General features: G+C 37.7%; 1 protein-coding gene across 1 annotated transcript in view; it reads right to left on the minus strand.

Moving 5' to 3' along the window:
• Positions 1-17523, minus strand: part of LOC106901825 (histone-arginine methyltransferase CARM1-like) — a 55595-nt gene that overhangs the window by 12239 nt on the left and 25833 nt on the right. Inside the window, exons 5-7 of the mRNA XM_014964839.1 lie at positions 14368-14478; positions 5605-5782; positions 3071-3161 (exon numbers count right to left, since the gene is read on the minus strand). Coding sequence (XP_014820325.1) covers positions 3071-3161; positions 5605-5782; positions 14368-14478 — 380 coding nt within the window. The remainder of the gene's footprint in view (positions 1-3070; positions 3162-5604; positions 5783-14367; positions 14479-17523) is intronic.

A 17523-nucleotide genomic window follows, 5' to 3' on the forward strand; every position in this document is an offset into this window, starting at 1 on the left:
GACCAAGGCACAGTAACTGTAAATAGCAGGTGAAATATGGGTCCTCTTTCCCTTTCTCCTGTCTGCCAAGAGGCCAAATTTCAGCCCTCCTTAGCTTAGTTTACCTTTCCTCACAGCTCTGGGGTGACACGATCCCCTCAAATAGACATACAGAGACATTTCATACTATGCTTCTGAAAGAATACACACAGCAAGCAGAGAATAGGGAGAAGGGCTGAGACACTCTTAAGCTATGTTTGTAATCTTGAGTTATTCCAGAATTAGGGGTGGACCTTGTATAAATCAAAATAGTGACGAGGACACCTGTATTACAGGTCTGTTCCTTTTTCTTGACATTAAAGAGGAAAATAAAGGTCATCCTATATCAACTGAACAGGGAAAAAAATTTAGCACTTTTATCTTACCAATTTATGCAAATTTGCATTTAATGTATATTCAGACTATTTCCAGTATGAAATTTGAAATGAAAACATACATGCTTGCAGTAATCTTCCTCTTGCATATAACCCTCTTATCAAGTCACTGAAAAGTTGAACAGGTATCTTTACTTCCAGATACTACAAACAAAAAGGGGGTAGAAAGGGGAAACAGCAAGGAAGGTCAGCTCCTTGTGAAGTGTCATCTAGATACAAAACCATGGTCAAGCCTTCCATGTCTTCAGAAGCACTTAAAAAGGGAATCTTTAAATGTTTGTCCTTATTGTTACAGCATCATACAACTCATTAATTCTCCATTACTAGTTCTGTGCTAATTGCATAAAGGGAAGATGCCCAGATGACTGTATGCCTTAAAGATATCTGAGAAGATATATGAGAAGATATCTTTAAGGAAAGAACTCAAATAAACACAACAGAGGAAATCAGCAGACATCTTAACTGCAAGTGATCTTTTACCCTTTTCCATATGTTTGCTGTACTGTATAACTGAGTTCCTTATTTATCACTGATGAGAAACACAGAAAAAATGCACACTATTTTTAACTGCTTGCTGTATATTTATGCTTTGTATCTTTCTATCTTTGCAAGGTTTTCACCAACAAAGAGAGCAGTCTACTCTTCTGTGATAGACTGTACATTGGCACACTTTTAGCAACGATTACTAGTAAATGCAAATTAATATGCAACTCTGGAGCAAAACAGTAAGCCAATCTACAGGCCTGAAGAGAAACAAAACATACTTACACAGTATCATAATTATTATAACTGAAAAGACCCAAGACAATGATTTTAAGCATGTGTGAAACATGCAGCCTTTCTGTTGTACAGTAAACAGGCTATGCTAACTGCTGCATCTGATGTTAGAACACACAGCATGATTTTTTGCACAGGATTTCGGAGGGTTTTTAAAGTCCCTTTGCCTTTACCAGATGAAATAGCAAATCGAGATATTTATTTCAGTCTTTTGCTCAAGTACTATCTGGATACTAACTGGATACAAAACCATATCCAATCTCTAAGACCTAGGATATAGATTTAGCTAAATAGGAAAAGATCTATTACACACAAAACACATCTTCTGTTCCGAGTAGCAAAGCTGGACGATGAATGAAAGCTGTTTCTTGAGGCCTGGAATTTGAAGCTTAGCAAATCACAGGCTGTCACCAATGAGTTCCTGATGGCTTACTTCAAACATCCAAGAAAGCCCTGAGAAAGCGCTTTGTCTGAAAAAGGACTTTTATAGCTCTGGATCTATCAGGATATGCAGACTTTTTAATAATAAGAACATGCATGTCCTAGAGTGGTGCAGAAGCAGAACTACTGCACTCTCACTCAGAACATTTTGATCCCACATTTGGCTGAAGACATTAGAAGCATTAATTTTTTGGTTTTTAGAGCACTCAGTAACCACAAGGGTATTTAATCCTCTTACACAATCAATGTCCTGGGCATACATCCATACAAAACTACAACTATGTGGACGGGTAGGAGGACTGATACTATAGCCTTCTGCTCAGGGGATGTCTCAAGACAGCAATAAATTGTATTGTAAGCACACAAACTATTTTGTCTAGGAATGTATCAAATAGAACCTGATATACAAGGAGTATAATCAAGGTAAATGTGTGACATTTCTGTGCTTAGTTTGGTTGAAACATTCTCCTAAAAAAAAATTCATGAGAATGTAGATAATTAGGTAATAAAAAGATCTTTCAAAAATGGGGTATGTCCTTTTGCAAAGATGGGTGGAGGAAAGACTGCAGTATGCTGCAACTTAGATACCAACCCGACCACTATCATAATTACAAAGTATTACTGCAGTCTGTGATAATAATGTCAATGACAAAAACACTCTTGACACAAATAGAAATTAGTTACTAAAGCAGACTTGAAAAATCTGATTTTTCCCTTTATGCAGTTCTCTGAAAGCCTTGCAGTGGTTGACAGGTAGTTCAGCTGATTAAATGTATGCATGTAGAATCACTGGAATCAAATCATGCCAGCTAGAAGAGATGAAGTTCTCTTATCTTTTTTTGGAATCATCTCAATTTCTCCTCATTAGAATATTGCTGTAAATATTTCCTTCTATATAGAGCACAGCAACGGCTCAACAGTGGATAGTAGCAGTGGGACACTCCAAGGCAAAAGCAGTACAACCTCTAGTTAAAGCTGCACAAAAAATCCAGGTGGACAGAAAGTAATTGCCAAATTGGAGATTGTTCAGGTCATGGGAACTAATACTTACTGTTTGTGAAGACTGCCCAGGAATACGCTCAGGTACCTGGAGCTTCACGCGATACAATGATCACCATCTGCAGCATACTACACTTTGGTGTAGCAATGCAAACACTTATACCTGATTCCCAGTCAACTATTTTTCTCACAATGGATGCTCTGTGGAGTCAACTTCTCTTTCAAAAAGAGACCTAGTCAGCTCTAGCACTTCCTGAGAGATCCTTCAGACTTGCACAATAAACAGTATGACTGTAGGCCAGAGCAGAAGTGATCATGGAGAACATAAAAGTATTCTCCTTCAATGTTGACAGATAGTTTATGCTGAATCAAAGAACTGATTTAATTTTTTACCTCTACTGAATCTTTGGTAAAAATAAAATGACATAAACAATCATTACCAAAAATTGGCTCTGGAGTAGTGTTCCATGTACAGCTGCTCATCAGAAAAAGGAGCCAAATGAATGTCACTGTATGTTGGAAACATCATTCCTAGTAAATAAAAGACAATATAAAGTAGAAAGGGAATTGTTCAAGAAGTATTTGGATAATGCTCTTAAATACATGGTATAAATACATGCCGTGTATGGTGTATGGAGTCGATGATTCACCTGAGTCCCTTTCAACTTAGGATATTCTGATTCTTTTGTCCCACAGATGTCTCTAGAGGATTATCTTCACTAGCAAGAAACCAATAGCTCAGAAGCAGCAACTGTCACATACTTTCGATACCTTAACATTTAGTTTCATTAACATATGGATAACTGAAACGTGAATAAGCTAAAGCAGTTAGTAAAAAACCCAACCCAGAACAACTTATAGAACAGACCAGAATATTTCATAAAGTCCTAATAATTTTATGGTCCTACATCAAATATTTGAATTATTTGGCTTCCTTAAATGAAGCTAAATGCTAGCTATTAAATACCTTCTCAAAACTCTCCAGTGGAATTATAGCACCTTCTTTTCTTATAGCTAATCTAATAAATATAACATCTGTGTGAAGGATTTGCATTAAAGCTCAGGCTTGATCTTGAATTAAACTTCTGGGTATGGTTTGGTCAAATTTAAATTTGGAAGAATTGCTGTTAATGAATCAAGTAGTTACATGCACTTCACTCTTAACACTTTTATCCAGGAAACTCATAGCGATTCAGAGTAAATACTGAGAATTTTACAAACACAAAAATGTATATTATACCTTTTTAATTTTTTTTACAGATGCTGAAGTTGAGAAACAGAATTTTATTTGCGTGAAGCAGCAAATCAGTCACAGATCAGGTAATGAAATCCTGATCTACTAGTTTGCAAGAATGCATTTTCATTAGGATCTTGCACTCTGATGGCTCTGGAAAACGGAGGAATTACCTCATATTATCTTCTGTGGATGGTGCTTAGCAGATTAAATGAAAGTCCTTTTATTCTATTGTGCATGTGTCAATGGAAGCAGGAAATAAATCTTGGTCATTTTGAACTACACTTGAGCATACTTCTTTACCCTTTTTTAATCTGGTATAAAACACAACACAAAATTGAAGGGGAGGACAGGTAGGGGAGGGGAGGGAAAAGGAAACAGCTGTCCTTTTGTAAGTATATCATGTAGGCAGAGTCTACAGGAATTTAAATAAAGAACACCCACTCACAAAATAGATACGATTTTTTAAACTGGCTGTGGGGAGAATATTAACAAGTTTGCAGAGAATTTCAGACAGAAAATTTTCCAAACCTAACTGGTACTAAATAGTAGCAACTTACTGATGATGGAGGCCCCATCCCTGGAGACATTCAAGGTCAGGCTTGATGAGGCTCTGAGCAAACTGATCTAGTTGAAGATGTCCCTGCTTACTCCAGGGGGCCTGGATTAGATGACCTTTAAAGGTCCCATCCAACCCAACACATTCTATGACTCTGTGATTCTAATTTCAGCTAACTCCTCAGACAATCATTAAGTTTAATAATGACTACTATAAGGTGATTCATGCCCACTGTACAAGTGAGAACTCAGAAAGTTAGGCACATATCTTTAAAAGCTTTCACTTATTTAAAACTTAAAATGACCTGCCTACTGATTAGTTTTCAGAAGCCCTCCTCTGAAACTGCTCCCTAAGAATCTAAACGGGAGAGTTAAAATCAGTGGCTGAGCTGAAAAATTGTACCCAAAAGGGCTTTGCAAGTTTGAAACAACTCAACAGCAAAGTCACTAGCTCTCTGTATCAAGGTACAGACTCAACCCATGCTTCAAAAACTTCCCTGCTGCAGAAATTCTACCTGAGAAAGGTCTCTTCTAAAGAAATCTTATAAAGAGAGACTTCATTTTCAGCAGTTCATGTAGAAAGATGTTTCATTCAGCAACTGGATGCTCAGATTTGTCTCTCAAAGAAGATTTTGATGAAGTCTTGGAACCTACAGATTGATTCTCTTCAAAACTCCTCTAAACGCAGGAGGGATGAAAAAGAGCACTGAATGCTATGGATCTCTTACATGTCATTCAAAAGGCAACATCCAAGTATTAAAACAAGGTATTTCGGAGAAACCCAATGGACCATTCTGCTCTCATCTACATTCCACTGTCTGGCAGCTGAGGTTAGTGTGCCATCATCTATTGTGATACGTTGCAACAGAGATGCCATCATAGTGCATATAGCAGCAGGTTGAGATTAAAACACAAGCAAAATCCAGCAATGCAACAGCAGCATACTCAAAAGCTATTTTCACTGTGAAACAGCAAGAAGTTAGAGCATAGTACAATAGCAATGGAGGCTACCTCATTACATTAATTCCCCTGGGCCTCCTGGATCTGGGTGGTAGGGATAGAACAAGGGTATAAAACTAGACAGTCCTGTACTACCAATTAAAGATTATTTTTTTCCTTCTTTCAGAAGTTTTTTGTCTTCCTTTCTCTATGCAGGGGAGGTAGCTGTGGGGACACACTCACCATTTGACTTCAACCATTTTTTGGAATGGAGGTAACTTTCCAACATCCTTTCGTTGAACAGCATATAACCAATAGGTTCAGAAATTACCACATCAACGCTCTCAGGCAGGGAGATCTCCTCAACTTTTCCAGACAGAACTGTGATCTTGTCAGAAAGGTTGTTGCTTTTCACCAACAGCTGGAGGAAAAACAAAAGCACAGATAAAGTGTTGACTCCTTTGAGTAGCAGAATTTCTATCTGAGATCTTAAATTAGTACTAATCCCCCTCCCCCTCTAATGTAAATCAACTACCTCGGTCTGTTGATGAGAATAAAATATAAAGGTAACATACTTGTCCTTGTTATGTCAAAATTTCTAATGTTTGGAGCTCACTGGAGTGAACTCACAAAAATGCATTGTGTGGAATCAGCAAGTGACAGCACAAGTACTGTCGTCCTGTAAGCTATAACTGTAATCAATATCTACAAGAAAAATAAAATCGATGAGGAAATGGTGGATATTTTAGTTGAATACAGAAGAGTACAAAGAAAGAATCTTCATAATTCTCCAAATTTAAAAAAATAATTTTCTTGAGTGAACTACATAGTCAACAAATGATGAATAAACTCAAAAGCTGAGAAGTTTGTGCTGAGTAATTTCTAAGCATAAATGAAGTATAGCAGTATATTCACATAAACAGTTTCAAATTAGAGCCAGGATACTGCAGATTTACACATTTCTATGTGCATAATGAACCTAGGAGAAAAGTGGTTAATGAACAGAAGAAATGGACATAAATTTTATGTTCAAATTCAGTAAGTTATTAAGGACAAGACAACCTTTTCAAAACCTCTATATATCTACACATAGATGCACATCTTATTTAGCTGTACTGCACTCCATCATACGGGGAACTACCTAAACCTCTTATGCTTAAATAATAAGTAGAAATTGGGGTCTTCTGGCACAAACTTACAAAGAAGCAATTATTTCACACTAATCTGAGGTGTCTGCTGGGAGATCCTGTAAAGTGAAGCCTCTTTTGCAACAGCACAGTAGGTGATGTCCAGAGATACCAGAAACAGTACACAAAATCCAGCAAGTAATAGAAAACACTCCCTCACAGATCCACTTGCAGTAGTATAATTGTAACATCAATAGACGTGCCTAATTACTTCAGCAAACCTTTTTCAAAACAGATTGGGCATTAGGTAACAGTAATGAAACATGATTCATTCTAACCAGAGAAAGACAAACTAATGTTATTAGCTAATTCACTGAAATGTGAATAAGCTAAAGCAGATGGTAAAAAACCCAATGCAGAACAACTTATAGAACAGAATTAGAATTAGACAATCTTGGAATTAGACTTCATAAAGTCCTAATAATTTTATGGTCCTACATCAAATATTTGAATTATTTGGCTTCCTTAAGTGAAGTGAAATGCTAGCCATTAAATACCTTCTCAACACTCTCCAGTGGAATTATAGCACCTTCTTTTCTTATAGCTAACCTAATAAATATAACATCTGTGTGAAGAATTAGCATTAAAGCTTGAATGAGTGATGCAATTAATGATTTTCAGCCATAACCTGCCAGTATAAACTGCCTGCTAATATGATAATAAAACTACTAAACAAAAAAAAATCATCGTACACTAGCATGCTATCAATTTAGGCAAATAACATTGCTGCTTCTCTTACTGACAAGTGCTTGTATTGATTTCTAAGAACAGGTTGCCTAATTTTGTTTTAAAAGTTCTTTAGACCACAGACTATGTGAGCAGATGCATGCTGTGATTTCACTTTGGAAATGAAATTACCATTTTGCTCACAGGTGAATTCTGAATCTAAAAATAACTGTCAAATAACAGCTCAGCAGCAGCATGGATGTACAAAAACAAGAATCCTAAGTCATTTCAGACCATCACAAGTTGTGACAGATAACTCATATAGTTAGCTAGAGGGCAGCAGAATATTACAATACCTCTATCACATGCAGTGGAGATGCTTATATTATGAAAATTTTTACTTTTACTGGAAATGGAGACACATAGAAAAGTTTTTTTCCTTGCTATTCTGCATTATTATTATTATTACAGAACTCTAAAAAAATCATCAAGGTTTATTTGCTTTCTTACCCTTAGATACAGCAAAACCAACCAAAATTATAAGAAAAACTGTCAGTATTAATCCTCTCCTTCACAGTGTAGCTATGGCTTGGGAAAGCTAAAGTTCCATGTGCTTTTGGCCTTCTGAAACTGCCTTTTAAAAAGGAAGTTAACTTAGGTTTTGGCTGCAGTCTCAGGGAACAGAAAACTCTGCTTATTCACACAAAATTCTTCTCAATGTTCCACCAATACATTCTGACAGTGGTCTTAAGAATCAAGGCAATTCTGCATCTGCCAAAATCTCAGACTGTGAGACTGTCAAGAAGTCAATGAATGCCAGTTTAATCAAATATTTTTACATTAATATCTGAGACATTAAGACACTAATTTATTTCAGGAAGAAGATAACTTGTCTTATGGAAGGTTTTTTTGGTGATTTTTACAGCTGTTTAATTAGAGTTAATTAATAGTTCATATCTATCTGGATTGGTGGCAAAGAAAAGCAAGTTGGGAAAGTTTTCAACATCTAACTTTTAAAATTATTTTTAAACACAAGGGTGATTTTTTTGAAACTGAAATTTACCATGCATTGATGAACACTGATTGGTGGCACATTATTACATGAACAGAAGCAAAAATCAACTGACATTAAATACGGAGGGCTACAGTCTCCCACAAATGCCATGCATCTCTTTTGTACAAGACTAACATTCTACATAAATAACAGAAATAATTTACAACAGATACAGATCACAAGCATATTCTATCAAATGCACATAAGACACTGTTAACTTCTAGTCCTAGCAATATTAGTCCAAAACTGAGATTTAAAAATAAACAAATAAATAGATCACTTTGAAGAGGCTATAAGCTAACAGTTATAAACTAACTCGGTCCCAACTATCTCCACCTTGTTTGAACTGAACTTATTTTTGACAGGATTATTAAGTTAGTTCACCCTCTGCAGCACCTTCATGACTTGAGTATTCTTAACATAGAAATTTATTTCTGCCATTACCAATAAGACTTTACTGCTAAGGCAGGAATATTGGCCATGCCATTTAGAAAATATACCTTAAACAAACTATTTTTTCATCTTTTATACTGATAACCCCAACCTGTATCTTAATCTTGACAGCTTGCTGTTTTTACTAATCTAAATTGGAGCTTCTTTTTTAAATATTAGCAAATTTTGTTCCTTTAAAAAAGTATCTTATTGGCATCTGAAGAACAGGCAGCTAAGGGTGATGGCGATAGAGCTTTTTGACTCAGTGTCTTTGGGAATAGCAAATCCCTGGCAAAAGCAGAAGAGGTGTGTCTGAGTGGCTGTGTTTTCATATCCCACACAGTATTTCATAAAATCCTGCAATCACCAAGTTATGGCCAACAAAATGTGTTTGAACAAAAGGACTGAAGTCATTCAGTATTTCATAGCTTTAGTGAAGGAAAAACAAAAATCCAGGGAAAAAAACAACTCCACTCAGTATCTTAGCATTTTGTCAGTGACTGAAAGGAGTGAGTTGTTTTCAACAGCTGCTCTCACTCATGATTCTCTGGGATTTCAGAAGACCTTGAAAGCAGGGCAAGATTACCATGAGGGAGGATAAAATTGATACCTTAAGACAAGACACAAATAGTTACATTTATATCTGGTGTAGGCACTTGCTTCAAATGAGTTGCATCAGTCTGCCACCAAATGTGCCTATGTTGGCATTCTGGCTAATTTTTCCTTACCTTTTCTCATGCAGCATTCATGAAAATTAAACGCTCAGAAGTTTTTTATAAAATAGTAAGGGTTTGTTTGACAAAAAAACAGATTAAACCTAATCTCTGTAATATATACAGATAAGCAGAAACTTCTCATATATATCTCTCCTCATGAAAGGTGCAGTTTTATATGCAGACACAGGAGATGTCTCACCCAATGAAACAGTGATACAAGAAGAGTCACAAAACTGTTCCATAACCCTGATAATCAATGTCATGGGTCATACAAAGCTACAAAGCCTTCTTATTCTAACTACCAGAGGCATTGTGCTCTCAGGCTCTCATCCTGCTGAGGAACATCACCCACCCTGACATCTGCTGGAAAAGTAGCATGACGAGTTCTAGGCAACCCCAGAGACTCCTGGAATGCATTGAGGATAACTTCTTCAGCCAGGTAACAGAAGCCTTAGCAGAGGGGATGTGATACTAGGCCTGATGGTCACCAGCACAAGTGAGCTAATCAGTGACATCAGGATTGCAGGCAGCCTGAGTTGCAGTGATCATGCACTGATGGAGTTCACAGTCCTGAGGGTCAGGTAAAGAGTAAAATCGTGAATCTGAATTTTCAGGATGCAAACTTCCAACTCTTCACAGAGTTAGTCAATGGAAACTGCCCTCAGGGACAAGGGAACAGAATGGAGTTGCCAGAGCACATCTTTCAGGATGCTTTCAATAGAGCACAAGAGCTCTTGATCCCCAGGAGTAAGAAACTGGAAAAGGAAGGCAAGAGACTGGCATGGATGAGTGGGGACCTGCTGGTCAAAGTAAAAGGGGAGAAAGAGATGCACAGGCATTGGAAGCAGGGACAGGTATCCTGGGAAGAGTATAGGGACACTGCCTGGTTGTGCAGGGATGGGGTCATGAAGGCCAAGGTGCAGCTGGAGCTGAACTTGGCAAGGGATGCAAAGAATAATAAGAAGGGCTTCTACAGGTATGTCAGGCAGAAAAGGAAAGTCAAAGAGAGAATACCCCTCTCATGAACACAACTGGCAAACTGGTAACAATGGACAAAGAGGCAGCTGAGGTACTTAACAAATTTTTTACGTCACTGGCAACCTGTCTTCCTACACCTCTCAAGTGGATGGACTGCAAGGCAGGGACTGAGGGAGCAAAGTCGCTCCCACTGTAAAAGAAGATCAGGTTGGTGACCACCTGAGGAACCCGAACAAACATAAGTCTATAGGACCTAACAAGGTGCATCTCAGAGTCCTGAGGGGATTGGCTGATGTAGTTGCCAAGCCACTCACCATGATATTTGAAAACACATGGCAGTCGGGTAAAGTCCCTGGTGACTGGAAAAAGGGAAACATTTCCCCCATATTTAAAGAGGGTAGAAAGGAGGACCCTGGGAACTACCAACTCTTCAGCCTCACCTCTGTGCCTGGGAAGATCATGGAACAGATTCTTCTCTAAGCTATGCTAAGGCATATGGAGGACAGGGAGGGGATTTGAAACAGCCAGCATGGCTTCACCAAGGAAAGTCTTGCCTACCCAACCTAGTGGCCTTCTATGATGGAGTGACTACACCAGTGGACAAGGGAAGAGCTATGGATGTCATCTATCTGGACTTCTGAAAGCCCTTGACACAGTCTCCCACAATATCCTTCTCTCTAAACTGGAGACATATGGATTTGATGGGTGGACTGTTCAATGGATGAGGAATTGGCTGGATGATCACATCCAGAGGGTAGTGGTCAATGGCTCAATGTCTAGATGGAGATATTGGTGACAAGCGGTGTCCCTCATGGGTCTGTATTAGGACCAGTAGTATTTAATATCTTCATCAGTGACATAGACGGTGGGATTGACTGCACCCTCTGCAAGTTTGGGTGAGGGTGAGCAGTGCAGTTGGCATGCCTGGTGGACAGGATGCCATTGAGCAACTATTGTCTGTGTTAGTAAAAAAAAATAATCCAATAGGTAGATCAGACTGACATGGCAATAAGCAAAAGGTGACAATAATGTTAATTCAGAATTCCTTTGAATGCTACTCTTTTCAGTGTAATGAAACGACAAAATACTGGAGGAGGGAACCAATAGTACAGTCCTCGGACTGTAATGATGAGTTGCATTTTAAAATTATATATATTTGGAATTGATCTTCTGTTGTAATTTGTAGCTTAAATGCAAATAAAACTTATTTAATGTAATCTTGTATGAGCTTCACTGGAATTACATCAAACATACAGACAACCACAACAAAGAAGCTCGAATCTGTCTAGCTTTTCTGAATGCTTAATGAGGCCAGCCATGGAATAAAACAAAAATGCAAGTATATTGCAAGCCATTGAAAAAGCTACCCAATGACTACACAGAACGCTGACACAGACATTACATATTCTCTAGCGAATACCTAGAATAAATAAGTGATCAAGCAACATGTTTGTATGTTGCAGTATGTTTCCTAATGCAGCAGCTGCTATGAATTTTCCCTCCAACACTATTTTTGGATAGTATATCACTGCACACCTACAGACAGTAGTTTTCAAGACCGTCAAATAGACATTTGATTGGTGGTAACTGTATTGCAGTGCTAAATTTTTAATATCAGTCTTTCACAGTAAACCTCTAACCACAAAGAGGAATTTACTGTAAACCCAACAAATTTCTCAGTAAAAAGTATTACAGCATTAATTTGCATTGTTAAAATATAATTTTCCTCCAGTCAGCAGTTCATTGTATTTGTTTCAAGTGTTCTGTATTAAAATAGAAAAAAAATTTAAAAAAGGAACAAGACTCATTAATCTTACATTCAACATTATTACATAGACCTGAATCAGACGAAAAATGTAATAACTCCATATAGAAATGAAAGAAGAAACAGATGGAAAGTGTTGCTCTTCTCATAATGCAGATACTTAATAAACCATACTAATGAAATCCCACTGTGGAATATTAAAAGGTGGCAAATAGTGTACTTAAGGCTAAGCATCTTTATACTCATTAAACTTAAATTCTTAAGATATATTATTTGTTAATAGATTAGACAATCTGCAATACAGTTCATGAGTAATTTCACAAGAACTTTCGACTGTAAAAGTCCATTTCATTTCTTAGGAAAACTGAGTCCCATTTGGGGAAGTAGAAAGAGAGGGAAATGACCAAAAATCTATGAATTATCAAACTAAGACTCTGACATCTTAGCCAGTACTCCCCAGTAGCTACAGCTGTTAAGGTTTTTTACTTCTCTTTATCAATCAAAGGTTCTTTACTTCTCTTCATTAATCACAGTTTTCAGGAGTTTAGCATTTCATCCACCCAAGGAGAAACGCAATTCAATTTCTAAAACCAATGAATTAATGCTATTTCTCTACCAATGAGTTGCCAGATATGTTACTCACATTTACATTGCATAAAAAAAAAACTAGTATTTAACACAACATGAATGCAGCATGTGCCATTTCACTAGTGATTTTACTTATTTCTGACCGGAGTGAAGTCCAAACCTGTCACCAAAAACTTAAAAAACACTTCACATCATACTCACTACTATACATTATACTACTACTAGGAAAAGCAAGTTCTCTTTTGTTCTTTTTATTATGCTCTCATAAATAAAACTTCTGTCTATTACTAAACAAAGATATTGTACAAAATCTTAACTGTTTACAAAATCCCATGTGAAATAAGAACAACCCTCTACCCTTCCCTCTGAGAGATAACTTCCATATATTAACATCTTTAATGCTTTTGACAGGTCTGACAAAATGACAGACATAAAAAAAAATCCCTTTAATTACAAGGAATCTTTCTATTTATTCAAATTATAATAAGAAAATTGAAATGCTCTTTCAGTACATATATCCTAAGTTAGGCTAGTAATAATCCTTGCCAATTCCAAAAGTAACACACACATAGTAAGAAAACATTTGTCAATAGCAGCATGAATAAGGCAGAATTAGAAAATAATTGTATGACACAACACTTTTCCTCAATACATAAGTTAATGAAATATATATATGGGAGATTATTGAATGCTCTATTTTAGCTGGAATGAAAAATATAGCGAATGTACATGTTAATAGCTTCTTCTATCTGGAGAGAAATAAAAATATCTAACATCCACATTTTTCTTCCTTAAGACCTAAATAGATTGTCTCCATTTCCAATAGTAATGCTTTTTCTTCACAGTGTTAGAATTGACAATTGGTGTTAGTTGGCCTTCACCAAGAGCAAGGCTGGATTGCTGGATCAAGACATACAGGAGGAACTTCACTAAAACACTGATTGCTCACTGTGTGGACTTAGAGGAACTATGGACTCCTAATGGTGCTGATGAACATATGTATTCTAGATCAGTAAAGCAAAAAGAAAAATTAACAACTAGATACTGCAAACTTTCTCTAGGTATGGGATGAAAACTCCTCCACTTTACCACTCTTCACCTTCTTCCACATTAAAACTCAGCTAGAGGTGACCAAGACTGACAAAATTTATAATGATAAGGCCTACACTTCTCCCCACAAATTCTGATGTTCACCTAAATAAGTAGAGACTGTGAGAAAAAAACAGAGATTTTTGCTGCTGCTGCTATTTAGTATTAGCAATTTTAAGGAAGTGAACTTCTCCTATGGCATTATCAATACCACTTTGAGTGCTTAGGTTTTTGCACAGAACCCATGAAAACCACAACTGGTTTAATTTTTTTTTCCTTCTGAAAGTAAAAACTTTAATCACAGTTATGACTATTCACCATTTTTCACAGAAACAACAATCATACGTTTAATTGACTTGACACATTAGAATACCTTCAAAAATTACCTTCCAAAAAGTGTTGCCCATTAGAGATACAGCTTCTTAGAAAAATCACACCGAAGCCTTCAGCCTTTTCAAGGCACAGTTCTAGATCTCTTAACATTTTCACTCTACACCTTTCTAACACTTGCTTCAGGTGAAAAACACTTACCTCTGCATATTTTGCCATTGAACTGGCTTCAACTGCATAGACTTTTCTAGCTCCAGCCTGCACTGCAAAAAATGAAAGGATTCCTGATCCGCAGCCAACATCTAGGACCACCTTGAAAACAAAACGCAGACCAAAAGGAACAAAATAATCAAAAAGTCATTTCCTAACACCTCTTTTAAGTAGCTACATTTTCATAGCTGTACCCTGCATTTAGTAAGCCTGACATTATGCAAAAATATCACTAATTTCACTTGAAAAAGTGGAAAGGCCTGTTAATGAAAAGTTTTAATGCCCTTAATCTTTATTTTAGCAGCAGCAGTTTATTTTTAAAAGACTATGAATTATAGTCATGTGTAAATACATGGTTATGGTTTGGAGGTAATAGGATTTTATAACAAAGTTTCTTTAGGAGAAAAATCTGAAAAACAAGTGTAGTCTGAATACTCTGGGGAGGGAGGGAAAAGATTACAGTAATAATTCTTTGAAGAACTACAGAATTGTGTCTTTCTTTATGAAAAATCACTCCATCATGTGGAAGTATCTTTGGATAAAAACAAACTATGTATCTTTGTTCAAATCTTGGCTCTGCCTGCTGGCGTTAGTATTAGACCTTTAATTGTACTGCTTTATGTGGTGTCTCTCAAAGGCCCTCAGCTAAACATAAATCCAGCCTCATCTTCTCCATCAGTCAGGTAGCTCACCTGTTGGAAGCCAAAATACTGACTGAAATGTTTCAAAGGGTCAAAGTTTTTGTTTCAGTGTACACTGCAATGCAAAGCCAGCGAGGGCTGGAATGGTCCAGACAAGCCTCTTGTTCCCAGCTTTGTTCTGTTGTACATCAGTACACAGAAAGGGAGCCTAACTGTTGGAGAAATGGCTAAGAGGATGTCACTGATGTGATCTTCAATGCAAAGCCCACTTTTATACTGCCCAACAGAAGTCTGCTAGTACCAGTACCTTGCTTCCCCAAAATTTTAACATCAGCTTGGAGAAAAATGTCACATAACCACTCACTATTCAGGTTCCTCCTATGGGTTTGTGCTTGACTGAAAATAAGAAGCAACAGTTTTCCTGTCCCTGTGGCTGAAATTTTAATTAAATTTTGATCAAAGATATGGAACTCACCAGCCCGTTAGGTGATTTAAGCCACCTTGAACTGAAACTTCCTCAGATTTCAAAGCACTTCAACCATGAAACCAAGCTACAGCTCTGATTCAATCTCAAGAGTCAAGAGCAGAGAAGCTTAAATACCATACAGATACAGAGCGACACTGCACCTTAGTATATCACCAGCTACCCCTGTTCTTTATTGCCTCTCTGCCCCAACTTCCCATATAATGCACATTGCTTATCAGCCTTTAAGAACACAAAGAGAAAACGTGTATTAACATAGAATAGTTCCGACAGAAAAATAATCTCTTAGAGTGAAGGGCATATTCCACTCTCTAAAAGTTACTCTACTTGACATATAGGTTATACATTAAAGAATGCAGTCGTAACACACATGGCTGTGTTGTAGATAATATTAATCTGTGTTACAGAAGTACTCCACTGCAAAACTAACATTGCTTCTGCTATTGCACATAGTCTCAACTTTGGCACAAAAGCCAGAACCTTGCCTTTAATAATTTCCTTTACTAGTGAAAGATTTTATTAAGCTCATTTTTTATGTCAGGGATAACAGGCTGTTACAGATCCAGTTTTGTTTCTACGCTTGGCAGGCGTTAGAATATGCCCCTATGCCCAGAAGAACCAGCTCTTCAGAACACCCAGTGACAGTAAGTATCAGTTACATAAGTAAAGAGGGAGACAATGACAAGTCAAGGACAAATTCATTGAACTATAGGTCTGACAGAAGGTTTGGTAGGCTATTTCTCAATACCCAATGGCAACCACAAATACAATAATGTTTTCTCTCTGCACATGTCTAAAATATAAGAAAGAATCAACTGCTCAAGTTCAACATCAAATATCCAATGGAGAAATACAGCTAGACCCAATTCTGATGCCATTTCTTACACTATACCTATGTCTACATCAGCAGGTAGTATTGCTGTATTGGAACATTATTCTTCTGGATGATTTACTAAGACTAATCCTTATCTGATTTTCTTCTATCTTAGTCCAGTTCAGTTTCTTCCAAAATTAATCCAGCTTGCCTACTCTAAGACCACTCCACAATGTGAACTGAAGCACCATCAGTGTCCGTGATATAAATTCACTGCAGAAGCTGACTCCAGAACCACATTAAGACTCTAACGAAGATACAAACGAGCACAGCAAACTGAAGCAGCTGACACTGAGGTAGTATTTGCCCAGTAATTAGTGAAGCAAGAGGAAAAGGGGATCAGAAACCATACGTGACACATGTAGGAATTGCTGGAGGCTGCACGACAAGGCATTGGCATGCCCTGTAAGACTTGCTAGATTAAAAGCCCTTGGCACACCAGAGACCTTGATCCAGGATAGAACTTATAAGGGAGGATGTTGCTGTGTGGGTGCTGGGCTGCATGGAATGGATGATGGCCCTCCCTGAGGCTGGGATTGATGGTGACCTGTGGGGAGGTGAGCTCTGGCTGCGAAGAGCCGTCAGGTATGAAGGGTGGAGAGGAGCTGACTGTTAATCACTGGGGAGGCTGAACAAGAGATAATCAGGATCTTCATAAACGCTTGTTAGTGGAAAAATCCCTGAGCACCAACAAGTGGCTGAGCAGCTGGTACCACAGACAGAAATTCAGCTTTTATGAGCACAGTACCTTCTCGAGGAATGCAGACTACTGGGGAGAGACAGGACCATCTAAAAAAGCAGGGCGAGAGTATCTTTGCCATCAGTTTTCCAACCTAACAAGTCCTGAAAAACTAGGTATATGCTGTTGGAGGTCATCCTTGTTGGAAGAAAAGTGAATGCATGAGGAGAAGAGTTCAGGAGACAGCACAACGGAGGGCCCCCATGTAACCCTTGTAAAAGCAGCCTGACAGGGGAGCCATCTGACAGGCATGTACACAAGCACACATAGCATGGGAAACAAACATGAGGAATCTGAAGTCCATGCACAGAGGGACAGTTTTCCTCTCATAGGGATTACAGAGACATGGTGAGATAGCTTGCACAGCTAATGCTGTGATGGATGGCTACAGGCTGTCAGAAAGGACAGG

Source organism: Calidris pugnax, unplaced genomic scaffold (genome assembly GCF_001431845.1).
Source record: "Calidris pugnax isolate Ruff unplaced genomic scaffold, ASM143184v1 scaffold273, whole genome shotgun sequence".
NCBI classification, from domain to species: Eukaryota; Metazoa; Chordata; class Aves; order Charadriiformes; family Scolopacidae; genus Calidris; species Calidris pugnax.